Source organism: Cannabis sativa, chromosome X (assembly GCF_029168945.1).
Source record: "Cannabis sativa cultivar Pink pepper isolate KNU-18-1 chromosome X, ASM2916894v1, whole genome shotgun sequence".
NCBI classification, from domain to species: Eukaryota; Viridiplantae; Streptophyta; class Magnoliopsida; order Rosales; family Cannabaceae; genus Cannabis; species Cannabis sativa.
The window spans coordinates 8,600,401-8,623,356 of record NC_083610.1 but is presented as its reverse complement, the minus strand read 5'-3'; the positions used below and the strand labels follow the sequence as shown (position 1 = coordinate 8,623,356).

Here is a 22,956-nt window from a genome sequence, read left to right as displayed (position 1 = left end):
ATTGATAAGGAAACTTTTTGTTTTGAGTTTAGATTCTAAGATTAGGTTTTCGCAAGTTGTTTACCCATTTACGTAAATGTGACATAAGGCCTCCATCCATCGCGTGATTTTCTATTCAGGTCGGCCGACACACTTGAACTTGAAACGAGGTAAGACTAGCATAGAATGTATCTATATATGAATATGTGTATGTGTAATACATGCATGCTATTTGTGATCCGTATGCTATCGACACTAGTACGATAGTGATACTGAGTGCATTGGTATAGTGTATGATGTTCAATGAGTACAATACGGTATTAGCAACACTAGTACGGATAAGTGCGTAGTGTATGTGGTATAACACTTAGTGGTACTCGAGGTAAGGTGCAAACCCTACCAACACTTGTAAAGACTGCTTAATTTTAATTTGGAATTAGCAGATAATTAGGGCTTAATTATGAAATTAGATTATTAATTATAATTTATGAATATATAGAGATTTATTTGAAATCAGGGTGTATTATTTATGCTATATATGAAATTACATGTTTTTCATGTTTTGTGCCCGAAAATAATGGAACGCACCGTTTGGTCAATAGAATCATATTTTAGTAATTTAGTAATAGCGGGGAAACCTAAATAGGCATTAAAAATGTCGGGATCAGTTAGGATTTTAGAAATGACCATTTTACCCCCTAGGCCACTTTACTAGTTAAGCTTTATGAGAAGGGCATTTTTTGTCATTTTGACTTGCGTGAGGTGGCTAGTTTTTAGTGTGGCAGCTGGCCACTATTTGATAAAATAGTCTAATTTTATCTTTCATTTAGTGAAATATTGAAAATAGGAAAAAATTAAGAAAAAACCACTTCTCTTTCTCTCTTTTTTGAACCCTCAAGGGAAACCAACAATATTTAGGGATATTTCAGCTGCAATTCAGAATAGTTTAGCAAGGCTTTTGTGATTCAACTCAAGGTAAGATGTTTTAACCTCTTTCTTGGTGATTTCTTAAGCTTTCAGTTTAATTTGTGCATGTTAATTGGGAGTTAGGGTTCTGAGTTGTTCACTAGTGTTTATTTATGTCTTCTGAAGCTACTTAAGGTTAATTATGTTGGTTTGAGCTTGGTTTGTGGGCTGTTGTGATGTTTGAGCAAGCTTTGAGTTTAAGAACTCAAGCTTTGCTCTTTAACGGGGATTTTGATTCTGGTTGTGTTGGTTGGTTTTATTGCATGAATTATGTTCATTATGGTGTAATTAGGTACTCTAGAAGGTTTGGTTGCATTTGGATTCGAATTGAGGTTGTTGTGGGGTTTTAAGTGTTTCCTGCACTGAACCGGTCGACCTGTTCAGTGGGACCTGTAGGAGCCAGAATTCTAGTTGGTCCCCATGAAACCCCACAGAACCGGTCTTTTGGTTGGGGAACTGGTCTGTCAGTTGGTAGGGGGTTTTCAGACATCCTGGGCGTGTTCCTTCGGACATGCTCTGTCTGAATGCGCGTGCACATGGGTGATCACCCGTGTCCGCGCGCGCAGTGGGGTGACACCACCTCCAATTTTTTTTTTTTCAAAAATTCATAACTAATTCAAATAAAATCGAAATTGAGTTCTGTAAAAAAGTGAATTGCTTAATTTTTTCCATACTATCCAATAAAAATAATTCCAGAATGAAAATCTAATTACTTTATGTAAAAATTTTGCAAACATCAATCAATCACCAATAAACACATAGATCAACATGAATCACATCCAAATCACACATACATCGTTTTAAATCCATATTAGTTGAAAGTAAATCAATTACTATGGCTCTGAGGCCAGTTGTTGGACTATATTTTATCAGGATCTAGATTTACTAACTAATATATTTTTAACATCCTAATATGAATATCTAAAACGATAAAAATAAACACATAAAATGTATGAAAAACCTTACAGTGGTTGCAGCGGAATTAAATGACTCCTTCCACTCAGATCTCTAACCCTTGTATCCTTTCTGTAGTAGAGTATCACCAAGATCTGAGCCCGATTCTCCTTCTTGTTGTTTGGATTCTTCACAATCTTACATACTATGATTGAGGACTCACTTGTTATATGTGGGCATGCACTTAATCACTAATGGCTGAATTTTGTTTTGTGAAGAAAGGCTATGGTATTTCGAATTAGAGGAAGAAGAAGGAAGAGGTCTCATAAACCTAGAGAGAAAACTAGGTTTTTAGCTTTGGAGGCATTAGTTGGATAATGAGACCATAGCCTTCCTTTTATACTAATTTCCACGAGGGTTAGGGTTGAATTATTTGGAATAAAAAATTAAATAGAGCAAAATTAGCACATAGTGGCCGGCCACTTAATGGGCCCAACACTAGTTTGGTTTTTGCCATTTTTATCAACTATTTTATCTATTTTTCACAAATACTACTTTTTTCAACTTCAACCTTATAAATGCCAAAATTATTTATTTAATAATTAAATAATTATCAAATAAAATTGTCATTTATAATATTTATTAATTAGACTCTACAAAGTCTCTTAATTAATAAATTAACCCTAAATATTATTTCTTCACAATCAAGCCATAACATAGTGAAAATTCATAAACTAGACATAGTCCAATTTTAGAATTAAAATTGATTAACTAAAATCAATTAACTGAGTCTTACAAGCAGTATGTCTCAACTAGCTAGTATGGGGACCATGGGCCTATATAACCGAGTTTCCAATAAGTAGATTTAGACTTTACCAAGTAAATTCTCTAACTTATTAATTCCTCGTTTAACCACTATAGAACTTGGAATTACACTCTCAGTTACATAGAACGCTCTATATATTCCACGATATAGATATGTTATTAATTATCCATTGTTATAATCCCAATAATCAATGATCCTCTATAGATGATTTACATTGCATAGGGACAAAATTACCGTTACACCCTTTCAAAGTATTTTATCCTTAAAACACTTAGCCACCTATAAATGATATTTTAGTGAACTAACATAATCACTAAAATAAGAGCTCTATCATTTATCTCTATTTAGCCAAGCTCAAAGAAAATCATTGTTTCACTTCTATGTCCGGATAATAGCTATAGATTCCATACCTATGATAAGTGCTCCCACTCAATTGTAATATCATGTTCTCAAAATGTACGTATCACCCGGACCAAAAGGTAGGCTTAACTAACAAATCAAAGAACACAAATAACACTCTTGAGATCGAACCTAATCATGTCAGGATTGAGATCATTTGATCTAGGATCAACTAGGTGATATTGAATATTTGAATAGATATTACGGTAAAATTATCATATCTAATTCAAATTCAATATCGGTCCCTTCCGATGCATACTCCATACATCCAACCCAAGCTTACTTTAACCAATACTCTGGAAAGGACAAAACACTTATCCAAGGTGCAAGTAAACTACGTTGTAAATTATCATATCAGTTAAACCCTGTGTAATGATAAATCTAGGAATACATTTAATCACTCCATTTTCTTTACTTTTTCTACTGTGTTGACAACACAATAAATAAGAATATCAGTGTGATAAGGGTTTGGATAAATTTATTAATCAAATAAGTAAATAGATGATCACATGAATCAAATAACACATTAAACAAGTAATGAAATTAAATCTGTTTCTTTATTGATAATTGAATAGAAAAGATTACATTGAAATAGAATTTTATTTAGGGCACAAAGCCCAATGTAACGCCCTAATCTATAGGGACGCCACGTGTGTGATTTTATAAACTAGTTTAATACTAATAGAATAATTAATTATTAAAAACCGTGATAATATTAAAAACTTGACTAAAATAAAACACTAAAAATGGACATTATAACGGCATAAAAAGTGTGTTCCGGGAATCCCTGTTGTAAAAAGTTTTGCTAAAGAAATATGTACGACAACCATTTAAACATAAAATCAAAATACACAGCAGATACAACCAGTCTAAAACAACTCCTGGCAACTCGGCACGCAGGCCGGCGAGGTCAATATGTACATTGCTGGAGAAGACTGCCACCTCATGGTTGATCTAGCTTTTCTTTGCCTTTACCTGCACCACATAGCACCCGTGAGTCACAAGGACTCAGCAAGAAAAGTAATAATAACAATCATATAGCTTATTATTCAAATATTGTCATTTATACACAATAAAAATCAAACCATCACACTTTGTTCATAAGATGAAATCCAAATCACTACTGGCATCTGCCACGAATAAATATTAGTATACAGATATTTGGTAATACAAAACCATTATACCAATAATGGAATTCATATTCATTTAATCATATAAATAATATATATGTTACCTCATAAAGCAACCATCTTCATGACATCATGTTGCCTAATTAGGCAAGTCGATGCTTTAATCTGATGATCTTGTATTGTATCGCCTAATCAGGCAAGCCCATGCCATAGCCTGGCACCCATATGTCGCATAACTGCATCACCTAATCAGGTGAGCCTATGCCCAAAAACCTGCACCCATATATCATACAATTGCATCACCTAATCAGGTGAGCCCGTGCCACAATCTGGCACCAATATATCGCATCGTCTAACTAGACGAGCTCGTACCTACGCCCGGTACTTATCATGTCACTGACGCCTGTACTTACGCCCAGTACGTCGCCAGGAAAATCGCATCACCTAATCAGGTGAGCCCGTACCTACACTCGGTACTCATCATATATCACTAACGCCCGTACTTACGCCCAGTACGTTACCAAGAAAATTGCATCACCTAATCAGGTGAGCCAACATATCACATGCATAATATTATCACATTATCAATACTCAACCAATCAATCTTTTCAATATATAACAATATTAACTATATCTCAATATTAATCAATTCATAACAATACTAATTGTATTACATACAATGTACTATGCAGTACAATATACTTTTCAATATATAACAATATTAACTATATCTCAATATTGATCAATTCATAACAATACTAATGGTATTACATACAACGTACTATGCAGTACAATATACTTTTCTTACCTTTAATCCAGGTTCATACATTTCAATCAATCCAAGTGGAGAACTATCCTCGATGATCCCGGCCCTATGTCACAACAACGATAAACTAATAAGTGTTTATCCTAAAACACTGCTTATATTCACATAAGACAATCTAGGGTTTTCTACCAAACCCCGCGGTATAAATACACTAAAATAAAACTTATATTTCAGCTCTAAAACATACACCATATTGTAGAGCTCGTCTCAAGCTTCGAAACGGTATATAGAATATCCAAAACAGACACTCGAGTCAAAAGTTATGACAAAAATACGATTTCTGATCTCTTAGGAATTTCTATAAACTGTGAAATACGAAAATTTCAATTTTCGCACTCACCGAAACACTACCAAAACTTATCCAAATCACTCCAAACTTCACAGGGTGCATGTATGCCATAAATACTACCATCCTTACGTAACAGAAATAAAAATCGACCCCTTAAATGAAAAACGCCATTAACGTTCGGACTAAGCTTTAAAAAGTTCCAAACTCGATTTCTAACTCAAAAATCACTTCTAATTCAACAAGAAAATATCGAAACTAGTCCCATGACTACCCGAGAACAATTCTATAAGGTCAGAACCTTCATAACTATTCTAATTCACACACCCCCTAGACGAAACCAATTGTTTTTAAACTTAAAACGAAATTAAACCATACCTTAAGCTTCCCTCTTCAAAGATTTGCTATCCTGCTACTACCAGAGCTTAGATCGCTAAGTTTTGGATTAAAAATTGAAGAAAATAGATATAAGGGGAGAAGGTTTTATCGAAGGAGGGAGAACGAGGGTTTCGTTCGTCGTTCGTTCTATTCTGTTTCACTGATAACTTAATATATATATATAAAAGTTAACTTACGTTAACTTATATATAAATAATATTATAATAATATAATAATAATAATAATAATAATATAATATAATATATTAATAATAATAATATAATAATATTAATAAAAACTTTATTATTAATAATTATCTTATTATTTCTTAGTCACTAAGAAATTTCTATTTTTAGGGTATTTGGTCAACTTCGAGTACCCTAAAATACCCCAATATTTCTAAAATCAACTTATCCCAATAATCTCATCAATATTTCTAACTAAAACTGTTGTGACATTTTTGGCCTCCAATCGGGTCTCCAGGGTCGCCAAACTTGAAAATATTTTTATTTCACAAATAACTCATATTATATCCACGTATTTCAAATAAATCCCCGTAATTAACAAATTACGCTTATATATCCACTTATTGAGTCTCCGGGGTCGCCGAACCTGAAATATTTTTATTCCACATATAGCTCATATTACATTCACACATGCTATATAAATCTCAGTAATTAACAAATTACGATTATTTACTCACTTATAGCAAAATTTAAATTTTATGCTGAAATAAATTAGTAGGATCATAATCCCACTTATTACCTGATTAATTCATAATATTAATATAAACCCTAATTATTTACCATTTAACTTATCGGGATATTACAACCATCCCCTCCTTATAGAAATTTCGTCCTCGAAATTTATTTAAACAATTCGGGATATTACCCCAATATTTATGATTCTAATTCTCAAATTGCTGCTTCTATCTTACTGTTTTTTTTTATAGCACTTTCTTAACTAGTAGAATTGTCTCATTTCATCTTTCTAGTCCAAAACCTGGACAAGATATTTTTCTCATATAATAAATTTGTCTGAAGTTTAACATCGTCACAACTCAGAACATGGGTCGAGTCTGATTCATATTTTCTCAACATGGAGACATGAAACACATTATATACTCCGGACAACGCAGGAGTTAAGGCTAGCTAATAGGCTACCTAGCCTATTTAATCCAGTGAACATGTATATAATAGTTCTCTTGTACCACACTTATTAAGGTACCTAACCAGTGGTACATTTAATTATCACTTTTTAAATAAACACCTCATAAGGGAAGATATTATTCTAAGATATTCTAACCTTTATCAAATATGCTCACAGTATATTTCTAATATTCTATTGATCTTCGCAGGTTACCCACCTTTCAAGAATAAAGCATTATACTATTTTCGCTTTAACTTCCATGGTTCTCAATAACCTTCTTTAATTCTTAACATCATAGCCAAAAATATCAACCTTGGAATTTTACAAGATTAGACTATTCCTTTGTATGAATTTTGTATTCTCATTTATAGTATAAATTGTCTACACTGATAGACAACATATTAACTCTGTATGTCCAATCGTTACTACTCGGTCAAAATCATAAGATCCCATAGTACATAATTCATAATTATGTCTTTCTATTCCTTCTATGAGATCTCCTAAGCTGATCTACTGACTTAACTTAGTAACAAGTTAAGTATTCATTTCTGATAGATATTCAATTAGAGCACTTCTTATTTCCACTCACTTACTTGTCTCAATACCTTGTAAATTTCTGCTTATTAACACATCACTTCCTCTTAATAATTTCTGGAACGACTACCGATTTTGCATCCTAATATGAATCTTTCTAGCGTACTTTGTCCTCACTCATACACTTCCCGGGGTGACTCCCCGAAGGATTTCCCATCTTGAGATTACCCCAACTTAAATATGCTTAACTCCAAAGTAAACTCATGGTTGGTTATCAGAAAGTAAATGCTTCTTTGTCGTTCTTAATTGTATTTCTTGCTTTCATTCTTTCATTAATAAAATTCAATTGCTATCACTCCCTTCATAAACCTCTTGCAATTCCTCATCGGTTTTTGTTCACTTAAACTCGAGGAATTCCCATCTTATTGTCAACTTAAATCTTGTTCATCTCCACTTATTTTAACTTGTATCAATTTCCCTTGAATTGACAGAACTTTTAATTAACTTTTTTTTTCCAATCATTTACGATTAACCACCATTATAAAGTAATTTGATTAAACCTATACAGTAGAGGCAACACTGCTCATACCAGGTACCCACAACTAAACTGGAAATACCCATTATTCTCAACTAATAACAATTAATTAAAGATCATTCCTTGATCCTGAAGTTTCTTTTCATCATCACCACTAAGGTTTCACTCCCTGATTCATATGATACCATTGCTTCTCTGCAATCATCACTATCTTCATACTTCGTTAACCACTTTAAAACTTATTCTACACTCAATTATATAACTCGTTGTTTAATAAACAACCTACTTTGTGATCCAACATCCACCAATCACTCAATTACGTGTCTATTAAATTGCATCTCAATTCATAAGCTTTTCTCCATTCTGGGTGAGTATGCCTTTCCATAATTGCACAATAAAGTAATCTTTTCCCAAAATGTCAATGGTCTCCTTATATACCATATTGACTATCCAGTCAATTATAAAGTACTCTCCATCATTACCGTATCACCTTAAGTAATTTAGGTAATCTTCTTTACTTCAGTAATACCACTACTCTTCCTGACGTTCTTTTATACGTTACACACTTTATGCCTCCATTGGGCCCTTACGCCCATAGAATGATGGCTCTTATACATGACTCCATCACTGTAGTTGTTTCTTGGACTGACGACTGGTCCCACGAACCAATCCAAGTGTTTCTAACGTGCTTTTCTCTGACTCGCACGCTTCATAGGAAAATTTCCTAAATGAAACCACCCCAAGTCAAGGACACTCAACCATGGAGTTCCTTCATGCCGAGCTACCAAAACAAGATGCTTCTTGCTAACATAGGTAGTCCCACGACTACATAATCTCAAAATTACTACACAATCATCACCTTCAATTCATCTGGGATTCCAGACAATACTCATAAATTGTCCCACCTTTGGTAACGCTAGATCACTTCTAAACAAAAGATTTTGTTATTTGAATCAATTAGATCGATGCCTCCATTAACTACTCATTTTCTATATTCCACTAGGGAATATCAACAATTTAACTCATATTGTCATCTTTCTAATCTGTCTATCCTGTTAAATGGATTACCATTAAATAACATACATGCACAGTCCATTCAGATTTCTTGATGTCTCTAACTAAATGTACAATGTTTAATATCAATAGTAATTATAATATTGCCCATAAATTCTAACTTGAGTTGGCCGAAGGACCGATATCCCTGTCCCCTTGAGTCATAACCAGCACTTGGGCAAGACCCGTACACTTTTCTCCTTTAACATAAGTCTTTCTTAACTACGTGTAGGTTCTTTTCAGATGACCCGCTACCCCATAAAAAAACAAGATATGGCTCTAAATTGGCTCAAATGGCGCCTTTTTGCATCTTGAACACTCAGGATAAGGTCACCATCTCTTATACTCACTTTGACCGCTATCATGGTCACCCTAGAACCTTTCGTTTTATCCCATAATTTGTGGTTCATTTAGTTTTTGCTTCTTGATCTATTAGTAAGGTGGCTTCATATATTCCACCACATCTAGTGGTACAACAGGAAGTCTCGGTAGTATAAGAACAGACACAAGATGAGCCTGCTATCTTTTCAAATCTTAGATTTATTTTTTTCTCCTTGTCGTCTAACCATGTCCTGTATAACAGAATTTACATGTTCCCAGCATTATGGTCATAAATAATTCTCTTCCATATTGTTTGCCCTGAGCCCAAATAGCTCGCTAATCAGACTATTTGATTGCCCTTACTGTATAACTTATCACATATTTAGTCCACGTCTTCTAACTATTTAAAACTCAGACGGATATTAATATCAATATGCATATACCATACACATATTCTTATCAAAATTATCAGTATGTTACTTTTTCCAACATACTTTATAATTGCCTAGGCAGGTAATCCAATAGCAAATAATATAAATACTTACTATATACCATGAGTCGACCTGTCCTCGCAGCAAATGTACATATTCGACCAGTCTTCAGGACCTTTAAAACCATGGCTGCTCTGATACCAAGTTGTAACGCCCTAATCTATAGGGACGCCACGTGTGTGATTTTATAAACTAGTTTAATACTAATAGAATAATTAATTATTAAAAACCGTGATAATATTAAAAACTTGACTAAAATAAAACACTAAAAATGGACATTATAACTAAGCATAAAAAGTGTGTTCCGGAATCCCTGTTGTAAAAAGTTTTGCTAAAGAAATATGTACGACAACCATTTAAACATAAAATCAAAATACACGAGCAGATACAACCAGTCTAAAACAACTCCTGGCAACTCGGCACGCGGCCGGCGAGGTCAATATGTACATTGCGGGAGAAGACTGCCACCTCATGGTTGATCTAGCTTTTCTTTGCCTTTACCTGCACCACATAGCACCCGTGAGTCACAAGGACTCAGCAAGAAAAGTAATAATAACAATCATATAGCTTATTATTCAAATATTGTCATTTATACACAATAAAAATCAAACCATCACACTTTGTTCATAAGATGAAATCCAAATCACTACTGGCATCTGCCACGAATAAATATTAGTATACAGATATTTGGTAATACAAAACCATTATACCAATAATGGAATTCATATTCATTTAATCATATAAATAATATATATGTTACCTCATAAAGCAACCATCTTCATGACATCATGTTGCCTAATTAGGCAAGTCGATGCTTTAATTTGATGATCTTGTATTGTATCGCCTAATCAGGCAAGCCCATGCCATAGCCTGGCACCCATATGTCGCATAACTGCATCACCTAATCAGGTGAGCCTATGCCCAAAAATCTGCACCCATATATCATACAATTGCATCACCTAATCAGGTGAGCCCGTGCCACAATCTGGCACCAATATATCGCATCGTCTAACTAGACGAGCTCGTACCTACGCCCGGTACTTATCATGTCAATGACGCCTGTACTTACGCCCAGTACGTCGCCAGGAAAATCGCATCACCTAATCAGGTGAGCCCGTACCTACACTCGGTACTCATCATATATCACTAACGCCCGTACTTACGCCCAGTACGTTACCAAGAAAATTGCATCACCTAATCAGGTGAGCCAACATATCACATGCATAATATTATCACATTATCAATACTCAACCAATCAATCTTTTCAATATATAACAATATTAACTATATCTCAATATTAATCAATTCATAACAATACTAATTGTATTACATACAATGTACTATGCAGTACAATATACTTTTCAATATATAACAATATTAACTATATCTCAATATTGATCAATTCATAACAATACTAATGGTATTACATACAACGTACTATGCAGTACAATATACTTTTCTTACCTTTAATCCAGGTTCATACATTTCAATCAATCCAAGTGGAGAACTATCCTCGATGATCCCGGCCCTATGTCACAACAACGATAAACTAATAAGTGTTTATCCTAAAACACTGCTTATATTCACATAAGACAATCTAGGGTTTTCTACCAAACCCCGCGGTATAAATACACTAAAATAAAACTTATATTTCAGCTCTAAAACATACACCATATTGTAGAGCTCGTCTCAAGCTTCGAAACGGTATATAAAATATCCAAAACAGACACTCGAGTCAAAAGTTATGACAAAAATACGATTTCTGATCTCTTAGGAATTTCTATAAACTGTGAAATACGAAAATTTCAATTTTCGCACTCACCGAAACACTACCAAAACTTATCCAAATCACTCCAAACTTCACAGGGTGCATGTATGCCATAAATACTACCATCCTTACGTAACAGAAATAAAAATCGACCCCTTAAATGAAAAACGCCATTAACGTTCGGACTAAGCTTTAAAAAGTTCCAAACTCGATTTCTAACTCAAAAATCACTTCTAATTCAACAAGAAAATATCGAAACTAGTCCCATGACTACCCGAGAACAATTCTATAAGGTCAGAACCTTCATAACTATTCTAATTCACAAAACCCCTATACGAAACCAATTGTTTTTAAACTTAAAACGAAATTAAACCATACCTTAAGCTTCCCTCTTCAAAGATTTGCTATCCTGCTACTACCAGAGCTTAGATCGCTAAGTTTTGGATTGAAAATTGAAGAAAATAGATATAAGGGGAGAAGGTTTTATCGAAGGAGGGAGAACGAGGGTTTCGTTCGTCGTTCGTTCTGTTCTGTTTCACTGATAACTTAATATATATATATAAAAGTTAACTTACGTTAACTTATATATAAATAATATTATAATAATATAATAATAATAATAATAATATAATATAATATAATATATTAATAATAATAATATAATAATATTAATAAAAACTTTATTATTAATAATTATCTTATTATTTCTTAGTCACTAAGAAATTTCTATTTTTAGGGTATTTGGTCAACTTCGAGTACCCTAAAATACCCCAATATTTCTAAAATCAACTTATCCCAATAATCTCATCAATATTTCTAACTAAAACTGTTGTGACATTTTTGGCCTCCAATCGGGTCTCCAGGGTCGCCAAACTTGAAAATATTTTTATTTCACAAATAACTCATATTATATCCACGTATTTCAAATAAATCACCGTAATTAACAAATTACGCTTATATATCCACTTATTGAGTCTCCGGGGTCGCCGAACCTGAAATATTTTTATTCCACATATAGCTCATATTACATTCACACATGCTATATAAATCTCAGTAATTAACAAATTACGATTATTTACTCACTTATAGCAAAATTTAAATTTTATGCTGAAATAAATTAGTAGGATCATAATCCCACTTATTACCTGATTAATTCATAATATTAATATAAACCCTAATTATTTACCATTTAACTTATCGGGATATTACACCCAACACCCTCGTTAGTTGGGTGGGCCTGGAGTTTATAAAAGCCATCTTTAAACTTGTCCCCCTTTTTGGGGACTGATAGGAGTTCATAAAAATATAAAATCTCAACAAGACTGGGCGGGGCCTAGTTCCAGGCAACGTAAAAAATATACAAGCCTGATAGCAGGCGGTAAGCTTGTGGTATAAGCCGGTAGGGCGAAAGGCCAACGAAGACCAAAAAATCAATAAAGTAGTCCTGGAGCGGAAGCACAGCCCCGAACATCAAGTGGGTTCGGCTCCACGCCCCGAAGCCATTGTAGTTATGATTAGGTGTCTCTTCGTCCCTCGAGAGACGATGGTAAACCCCTGAGATGGAAGGTTTAATTTCAACAACAATAATGATCTTTTCCAGCTGGTGGGCGCACGTCAGTGTCGAATGTAGCTCATCTGCTTCCCAACCATTGGAGCAACAGGTGAACTTTTTGTAGATCACCGGGCCCTTCATTACTTCCTCCAAGGTGATCAATTTCTTTGGCCCTTTCTTCGAAGATTTTGCTCCAGTAGGGGTGGGGGTTGACATGGTATGGACCTGATGGAGATCTAGGATTTCTTGGTCGAACCCGAAGAAATCGTGAGAGTAAAGGTCGTGGAGAACTTCACTCATCTGAAAAAGAAAATCCAACCGTTAGCCCCCATATCAAACCCTAAGATTAGAAAAGGGAATGGGAGTCCCCTAACCGCTGGAAAGAGGCCCCCTCCGGATGCCTTCCAAAAAAAGAGAATTCAGAGATTCTCCAAGGCAAGCATCAGGTGAAAAACATCCTAACAAAAAGAAAGAAAAAAGAGAGAAGGAAAAAAAGGGTATGGAAGTCGCTTCGAACACCCAGAAGTAAGCAAACAAAAAACCACCACTTTCTACTCTCAAGAAAGACGGCAGTGCACGGACAGAGAAAGCAGTTTAAAGCATAAAAAATAACAACAAAGGACAGTGGTCATCGAACGCCCCATTTGGGGGGGGGGCGTCACAGTGACATTCACCGTGGCCACCGTGCCACAGAAAACAAGCACAATCAAATGAAAATATCATCAATTTTATTTTGCCCTAACAAGCAGAAGAAAAGAAAATAGAAAACGTTTGAATAGAGACTTACACAAAGGTAGTAAGGAAGAGGTTGACGGCGTTCAGTGGTAATATTTCGTCTGACAGCGGTGAAGGAAAAGCAGGAGATAGTCGGAGGTGTCTGGAATTTTTCCAAATGTGTTGGATGGAATAAAAATCGCAAGGTCATGAAAGTAACCCAGTAAAGGAAAGTGTTGGCTTTTATAGGCCATTAAGGGTGCAAGGCAGCATTGATCAAGCACCATCGTACGGTGAAGATTCGTAGCAATTCGAATTCTGTGATCCAACGGATGGGATGAACGGGTGTGAACAGAAGAAAGGGCAGTTGAAACGTTTGAGTACCTCTCTGACACCAGCATTAATAGAAAAGTCTATCAATGGATGGGAAGCAAATCGTTGCCTGCAAAAGGAAATAAAAATCAATGATGACGATCATAAATGTTACACACGCGCCTGGGGCACGTGCCACTCTATTTATTAAGACCGGAGATGGCTCACAAGTCTCATTTACCTAGTACTAAATAAGACTTGGGGGTAATTGTTGCCCTAGTTTTTTCCTAAAATACGTGGCAGCTGCCATGTATGACATGTGGACAGAAGAAGACACCTCACCCGGAGATTAGTTAAAGGTCGCATAGAAGAGACAATAAGTAGGGTTTGGAGAGTTAACTCCCAGACAAGGGCAAAAGGCACGCTTTCTTCTTCGGGAGTTAAGATATAGTAAATTACCTCCGGGTCAAGAAGAACCATTCGAACAGTCACATCTCATTTAATGCAGCATGGGGAAAACGTCTGTGAATACCCATAAGAGGACTTGTCAGACATCGTAAGCCTGATTTAGGGCGATTACACGATAATCAAAGGGACTAGTGACAGCTCCATTATGATGGATCACATCAATCAAGGAAGGATAAAGGCTAATCTCACCTAACCTCTATGATACCTACTATATAGGTAATGCATGCCCTAGTTTGTATATTTTAGAAACTTGTGCTTATCCATAGCAGGCACTCAAAGACAAGTTATCCTTTTTTAGCTATTCCCACCAATCTCTATAAATACCCCTGAGAAAATGGGAAGGGGATCGGAAAAAAGAAAGAGAAAAACAGACCAAAAACATTCTCTATAAAAGAAATACTCTTATTAATAATAGAGACTCGTGGACTACAACTCATTAATGCCAGAACCACATAAAAATTATCTACATTAATTATCCCAAAGCTCTTATCATTATCTCATTTAATTGGTTGTCGAAAACCTCAGTCAACAATGATGATTAATAATATTATTAAAAATGATTAATGATATATATGCTTTTAATAATTTGTACACTTTATTATAACCACACTCTTTTAACTACAAATTATAAGAGAATATATATCACTATTATTATTTTTTAAAAATATATATTTGAACATAATATATAAAATGTATTTTAAAAGTAATTAATTCTCTAATCAAGCTTAAATTTTATCAAAATAATTTCTAATATAATCCTTATATATAGAGAGATCAATATAAAATATGTATAACAATATATGAAATTTATTCTTTTATTGTGCATCTAAAATACGTATATATAATCACTTCTAAAGAGCATGCTAATGTAACCGCTATATCTAAAAAAAATTCTCAAAAATTGAAATCTCAAACCCTATTTTAAAAATTAAAAAATAAACATACATTACCTAAATAAAAAAATTGAACATATATATATTGCACTTAACATTATTTAATTAAAACTAATTAAAAAAAAACTAATAATACATGTAACATTAACCTAGTAAAATACATATTTATATTATATTGATTTGATTAAAAATTAAAAGTGATTTACTCAGGGTTAGTTCAAGGTGGTACAACCGGGACCTAGACCCCCAAAAACCATAATTTTGGGGGTCAAATTAAAAAATAACACATATTATACATATAATAATAATAGTAATAATTTATTTACATTACTAATCACTATTAAAAGGAGGCAGAAATAGTTAGAGGTCTTTTGTATTTGTGGGAGGTTGCATGTTTGAAACTTATTGAGTGCATTTCTTTTTTCAATTTATAGTATTTATGCTCTACTTTACTTATATTCGGTGTTTAGTAAATACTAATGACTAGTTTAAATTGTTTAATCTTTAAGAGCTCTTTTTTTTTTTTTAATTTAAAACATAAAGAAAAAGAAGAATATACGTTCACACATATAATTACTAAATTCTTCTTTTCTTTAGCATATACATTTATATAAATGCCAAATTCTTTGCCCAAAAAAAATTATTTCTTGATGTAAATTTATATAAAACTATAATAGTAAAATCTATTAAAAATCTATAAAGTTATCTTATAAATTTAAATTTATAATTAATTTTACTGTCATATTTAATTTATACAAAACTGTATGATTTAAATACCACAACCACAACACAACACAACACTTGGGAAACATTCCAACCTCATAAAAAAGGTCAATCTGAAACCCAATACCAACGGTCATTCATACAAAAGTAGTCCCTATTTGAGAAATAGATGGGTACCAATGGCCAAATATAGATTCATGATCAATTTATAGTTAAATAACTAAACTTGAAGAGAATACAGATTATAAAAAACTTAAACTAAAATAAACAAACCTTTCATTTCACACATTTATTCCAAACCAAGATTATCATAATGGCACAAGCACAACCGGAGAGGAGCAAAGACGGAAACTTTAAAGAAACCAGTAGTCCCCGCTTTAGATTCAATGCTCAGGCCCCTGAATTCGTTCCCAGGTCACAAACCCAGATGTCAGTTTCAGGATATTTCTACCCATGCTTCCATTTTCCTGATTGGGTTTATGTTGGTGACTCTGAGCCTCCTTCTTATTGGATATCTAATCCAGATACCACGCCCCATTCGAAGAATGTCCTCCCAGACGAGCTTCAGCAAAAAATCATCAAACAGGCGTGTTGAATAATTTTTATTTTCTAATAAGCTCCATTTGGTGATTTGCTAATTGGGTTCTGTTTATTTTAGTTTAATCCTCCATATTAGTTTTTCCTTCCTAATGTGAATGTTATTTCGTTATAGGACTGAGGTTTGTGATGGAATTATGGATGTTTTGTTAATAGATAGTCATTGTTTGAAACAGGTGGAATACCAGTTTAGTGATATAAGTTTGCTAGCCAATGAAACGTTGGCTAAAAACATTAGCAAAGATCCTGAAGGTTATGGTAAGAATTATTAGAAAGTAATTGGTGATTTTTATTTTGATTAAACACGGATTTTAAACATGTGTTTTTGATTTATAACAGTTCCAATATCTGTGATTGCTTCCACAAAGAAGATTAAATCTCTTACTAGTAACAATCATGTGCTAGCTGAAGCACTTCGATCCTCTTTGAAGCTTGTAAGATATTTATTGTACAAAATTTGAAAGATATAATGGTCTAGTTGTGGGAAAATCAATCTTTACATCATTGATTTTGTTTATTATAAGTTTATTCTTAATTGTTGATCATGTTTTGATAGGTTGTAAGTGATGATGGGAAAAAGATTAGGCGAAAGCATCCTTTCACAGAAAAAGAGAGAGAGGAGTTGCAGGTAGAACAATGATTATTCAAAATGTTTTTTTGGAATTAATACAGGAATAAATTATGCTAAATTTAACTCTGGTCTTGCAGTCTCGTACTGTAGTAGCAGAGAATTTGCCTGATGATCACTCTCATCAAAACCTCGAGAAAATATTTAGGCTTGCTGGAAGGTTGTTTCTTTAGGAACTACCTTCATCATTTTCTTATTTTAGTGTGATCCATTACTTATTGTATACTGATCTGAAGATATCACTTGCAGTGTGAAAACAGTTCGAGTATGCCACCCTCAAGAACCTAATTCTTCTCGTTCTAAAGGTGATTTCTTTGTCAGTAACAAGGTAAAGATTGAAACATTTTCATTATTTCTCCGATAATTAGATTAATTTGAATAGTCTTCACCCGAAAGTAAAATTTTTATTCTTGTTGTTTGCTCTCACAGCTTCATGCACTTGTGGAGTATGAAACAACACAGACAGCTGAGAGAGCGGTAGAGAAGCTAAATGATGAGCGGAACTGGAGGAAAGGTCTCCGAGTAAGGTTGTTGCTCAGATGCTCGGTATGCCTATCCCTTGTCATTATGTTATGTTTTTTTCCTTGTTTTTAGATAAAAAAAAGTTGTTAATTTTCAGTTTAATTTATTGACTATTCTATAAGAAATCTGACTATTATTAGAAAATTTATTGCTCAGCCGAAATCTGTCTTAAAGAACAGAAGATCAGAATTCGATGGAATTCTAGAAGATGATGATATTCTTCCATGTGAATCAGCTGAAGAGGCTTCTCAGTCAAGCCATGCGAATTCCATCATTGTAAGTAATGTAAGATTTTATTTTTACTGAATCAACTTGTTACATCTCAAGATGATGGATTTATATGTCTTTAATTATACAATTAAACAAGCAAATAGGCTACCCCAGTTGTTTCAATATCACAAAAAAAAAAGGCCTGATTGTAAGAAAACTTTATCCAATATCTCATCATGGGACCCCTATGGTAGGCTGAAGAGAACTCTGGTGGATCAAGGAAGGGGTGGGGACGAGGGAGGGGGAAGCCTCGAGGACGGGCCCAGAACCACAGTGGGCAAGGACTGATTGTTCATTCTTTGCAATCAAGCAGTGGCCCCTATAGTGAAGGACTTACGAGGCAGAATTCTAAGGGTCCAAGAATGCCAGATGGAACGAGGGGATTCACCATGGGAAGAGGCAAGCCATTATCCACCCCAACTCTTGCTAATGTTTCCAATTGAGCTTAGTAAGAGCAATGCTTGGCAGCCTAGTTTTGATTTTTTTTTTTTTCTGGCAATGAATCCTTACTACTAAATGTGTCCACCTCTTTCAGAAACTTGAGAAGGGAGAGATTTTTCAAGTAGTATTAATACGTTTACGTTTACACTAATAATTTGAGATGTATAGTATAGTAATAGTATATCATTCATTTATATAGCATGGCACAAAGGGCAAATGATGACCGAAATTGTTTTCTTCTCTCAAACTTATGTATTCAAATTAATCAATAATGAAAATGAGTAGAAATCTCTTCGTATTAATCTTTCTTTTACTATTTAATTTGATTAGAAATTAGAAGTGCTTTACTCAAGGTCAGCCCAAGGTGGTGCAATCGAGACTTAGGCCCCAGGCGCCAGAATTTTGAGGGTACAAAATCAAAAAAATAACACATATTATACATATAATAATAACAGTAGTATTAATATATTTATATTACTAATTATTATTTATTAATGTACAAAAAGCGGTAGAAATGGTTAGAGGTCTTTTATATTTGCCCAATGTTGCATGTTCAAAACTTGCTCAGTTTATTTTTAATTTTCAATTTATAGTATTTATAATCTACTTTAACCTATAATTGCGTTCTTGGAATTAATAAACATCAGTTAGACTTCACGGTCATTACATAACAAGTTTACAGGAATGGTAAAAATCGGGATACAACCAAACGTTTCAACTAGTGCTTAGGCTAAATTATATAGATTAAAAAGAATAAAATATTGGACAAAATTCACTTTTTGGCGACCAATCTCTAGTTACAATTTTGCCACTTTATTTCAACCACTTATTCTTCTTTTCAATAATACCATATTTTCTAATTTAATCATATAAATGCCAAAATTATCTATTTAATAATTATAATTAATTATCAAATAAAATTGTCATGCAATTTATTAATTAGACCATACAAAGTGTCTTAATTAACAAATTGACTCCAAAACCTCTTTTGTTCACAATTAAGCCCTTGCTTAGTGAAAATTCATAAATAAGACATAGTCTAATTTTCAGAATTATAAATGATTAATTAAAATTAATTAACTGAGTCTGCAAGCAGCATTATCTCAACTAATGAGGGGACCATGGGCTTATATAACCGAGCTTTCAATAAGTAGATCTAGAATTTACCGAGTAAATTCTCAACTTATTAATTCCGCCTTGCGCCACTATAGATTTGGAATTGAATATCACTCTCAATTATATAGAACGCTCTATATGTACCACGATATAGATACGTTATGATTATCCATTGTTACAATACTAATAATCAAGGATCCTCTATAAATGATCTACACTGAATAGAGATAAATTTATTGTTCTATCCTTCAATGTATTTTATCCTTAAAACATTTAGTTACTTATAAATGATACTTCAGTAAACTAATATAATTACTGAAATGAGGCATCAATCATTTATCTCTATTCAGCCAAGCTCGAAGGAAATCATCGTTTAACTTCTAAATACTTATAGAAGCTATAGATTCCATATCTATATTTAGCGCTCCCACTCAAATGAACTACCATGTCCTTAATCTGTATGTCACGAGAAGATCCAATTGGTCGACTTTAACGAACAAATTGAAGAACATAAATAATACAACCATGTTGAACCTAACCATATCAGGATTAAGATCCATAGACCTAAGATCAACCATTGATATTGACTTAGAAAGATATAACGGTAAGTTTATGATATCTTATCTAAAATCAATATCAGTCCCTTCCGATGTATACTCCATACATCTGATACTGGTAAACTTTACCAATGCCCTAGAAAGGACATAGCACTTATCCAATGTGTAAGTATACATTATCGCGGATTATCATGCCAGTCTGAATTCAGTGAATTGACAAATCATGGGAATTAAACTTTTAAACATATAATCATGATTATATTCTACTGTGCTGACGACACTATAATCATGAATAAATATATACATATTTATATATGTTCTGGACTTAATAGAATTTATACATTAAACATAATCATGAAATAAATCATGTGAACCATGCAACATAAAAGCGGTTTCTGATCTTTATTAATTAGTAAATCTGATTATATTGAAATAGATTTTATTTAGGGCACAAAACCCAACACTTTAGGGTTTGTAGGTGTCTGCACGTTTGGATCCATGGCCATTGGATCCATAGTTTCAGTCTAATTTCCCCTTCGTGTTGATATAGCCATCTTGTGTTCTGAAAAAGACTTAAAATGAAGATTTGTGTTTCATTGCTCTCAATGAAAGTACCAAATTGTTGACCTCACTTTTAGCCAACGATAATGAGTCAAATTAAAGCAATTTAAGAATACTTAAAATAACAAATATAAATAATATAAAGTAAAGAAAACACCAGAATTATAGAGGTTAGCCCCTTGATGATGGTAATAGCCTACTCCCTTGTAATTGTATTGACTTGTGAGTAGATGAATAAGAAAATATCAATCTCTCTCTAAAGCTCTTACAATGATCTCTGAGTATTTTACTCTTAATCTAGATTTCTCTCTTGAGTGCTCTCTCTGAATGAAATTGTTTCCCTCTATAGTGAGATGAGTCCACTATTTATAGGGATTAATTACATCAAATTAGTTTCCCAAAATTAATAAGGAATAAAATAGAAAAATTGTTTACTTTATATAATTACAATAAGCAGAGTGGGAAACTAGGTAGGATTCCTTTCTTCTTCAATTCTACGAATCTATCTCGTGAATTTAGGGATAGGTTCTGTGACTTGCAAGCTTGGGGATATATTGGATATATCTCTGAAATTGTCTAACTCGCACCCCTTGGTCGGTGTATGCGAGTCACCTACTTGATGGAAGCTAGGCAGATTCTTTGCATGCTCTGCTCGGATGTCCCAACTTCTATTTTATGATTTCAAGTATCAATTCTCCCTACACGACTCTTTATAAGTGGGATTGCCCATCCAAGTTATGGAATATGTTCCACGTGTCACCCAGATAAATGCCACGTCACCCTGTGTAGAAATTTGGATAACAAGTTCAATTCCATATTTATAGTAGAGTAATCATGGAATTAATAAATAAAATTATCTGATTGATAAGATTCAATAAATAAATCTTGTTTATTGGAGCTTAGAATTATATGTCCATAGTCCTCGAATCGCCACCGTGAAACACTTTCAATGGGTGGGATAAATATTGTACATGGAAGTTCAGAAAAATCTATTTTGAATTAGCAAAATAGTAATTATTTATTTTTGTAATAAATAATTTATTTTTCAAATTAATTACATAGGAAAACAGATAAAAGTTATCGAGACAAAGTTTTCAGGACAAAAGGCACATTGTCTTAAAAGAGACAAAGAAGGTGCCACATGCACTGTCTCCAGACACACTGCATGCACCCATGCTATGGGAGTCCTATTGTTTTTGTCTTTTTAGATTAATTAATTTAATAGATAAATATTTGAATTTAAAAAGTAGTTGAGACGTTCTCTCAAGTAGTTGAAAGATTCTCTCAATCGGTTATTAAATGTAAATATCTATAACTGAATTCGGTTATATTATTTATTCAAATAATTAAATATGATTTAATAAATAGATTTTAATTTAAATAATTAATTAAATAAAATTTTTATTGAGTTTATTTAAATATACCATATAACAAAGGTTGAGAGATAGATTTTGTACGTATCTTTTCTGAAAGCCTAAAAAGGGTTCTTACCAAAAACATTTTTCTATCTATCACATAAGAAATTGTTCTTGTTCATGTGTTGAGATTTATACAAACACTTCATATACACTTTATCCTAGTAGCCCACACTATTCCTTGTGTGTGGTGGATCGATCTAAAAGACTACGGTGTTAGTATATAATCAACCCGAAAGAATACAACTTACGAAAAGAATCAAGAATACCTTGATAGGCTTTAAGATCGGTAGTTATTTCTTTCATGCAATTTATATTTTGATTTAACATATATACATCTAGAGATCATTGGGACAAAACTAGGTAATTTGGCTAAGTGTTGGAAGAGGGAGTAACTCTTGGTATTTTGGCTAAGTGTTAGGAGAAAGACGTAGCAAATGAGCTTGAAGAGAGACCAAGGGAGCGGGGAGATCCCTTGGCGCATGTGGAGAGTGATGGGAGTGGGGAGCAAAGGGTGAGAGAGGGAGCGGGGAGGTCTCTTAGAATTTTGGGGAGCAAAAAGTGAGAGAGGGAGAGAGGAGCTCCTTTGGAAGAAAGGGGAGCAAAGGGTGAGAGAGGGAGCGGGGAGCTCCCTTAGAAGTCTGGGTTGCAA

The 22,956-nt window shown here is 33.6% G+C and overlaps 1 protein-coding gene across 2 annotated transcripts; it reads left to right on the top strand.

Moving 5' to 3' along the window:
* Nucleotides 1-16,287: 16,287 nt before the first annotated feature.
* On the top strand, nucleotides 16,288-18,957 carry LOC115704965 (la-related protein 6C). 2 transcript variants are annotated; one of them, XM_030632193.2, is made up of 9 exons: nucleotides 16,288-16,783; nucleotides 16,971-17,052; nucleotides 17,134-17,228; nucleotides 17,351-17,422; nucleotides 17,503-17,582; nucleotides 17,672-17,750; nucleotides 17,852-17,968; nucleotides 18,101-18,220; nucleotides 18,409-18,957. In XM_030632193.2, exons 1-9 carry the CDS (start codon nucleotides 16,511-16,513, stop codon nucleotides 18,655-18,657), a joined length of 1,167 nt encoding a protein of 388 aa, XP_030488053.2. In that variant the 5' UTR covers nucleotides 16,288-16,510; the 3' UTR covers nucleotides 18,658-18,957. The 2 variants fall into 2 exon arrangements, with proteins under 2 accessions (XP_030488053.2, XP_030488044.2); XM_030632184.2 differs by having other exon boundaries at nucleotides 18,101-18,229.
* Nucleotides 18,958-22,956: the final 3,999 nt, after the last annotated feature.

What these genes read in the sequence shown, in the direction of transcription:
- LOC115704965 (XM_030632184.2), top strand. Translation starts at nt 16,511, where the DNA reads ATGGCACAAGCACAACCGGAGAGGAGCAAAGACGGAAACTTTAAAGAA. An exon ending in ATATTTAGGCTTGCTGGAAG is followed by an intron (nt 17,583 to 17,671) that starts GTTGTTTCTTTA and finishes TATCACTTGCAG; the next exon opens with TGTGAAAACAGTTCGAGTAT. An exon ending in GGTTGTTGCTCAGATGCTCG is followed by an intron (nt 17,969 to 18,100) that starts GTATGCCTATCC and finishes TTTATTGCTCAG; the next exon opens with CCGAAATCTGTCTTAAAGAA.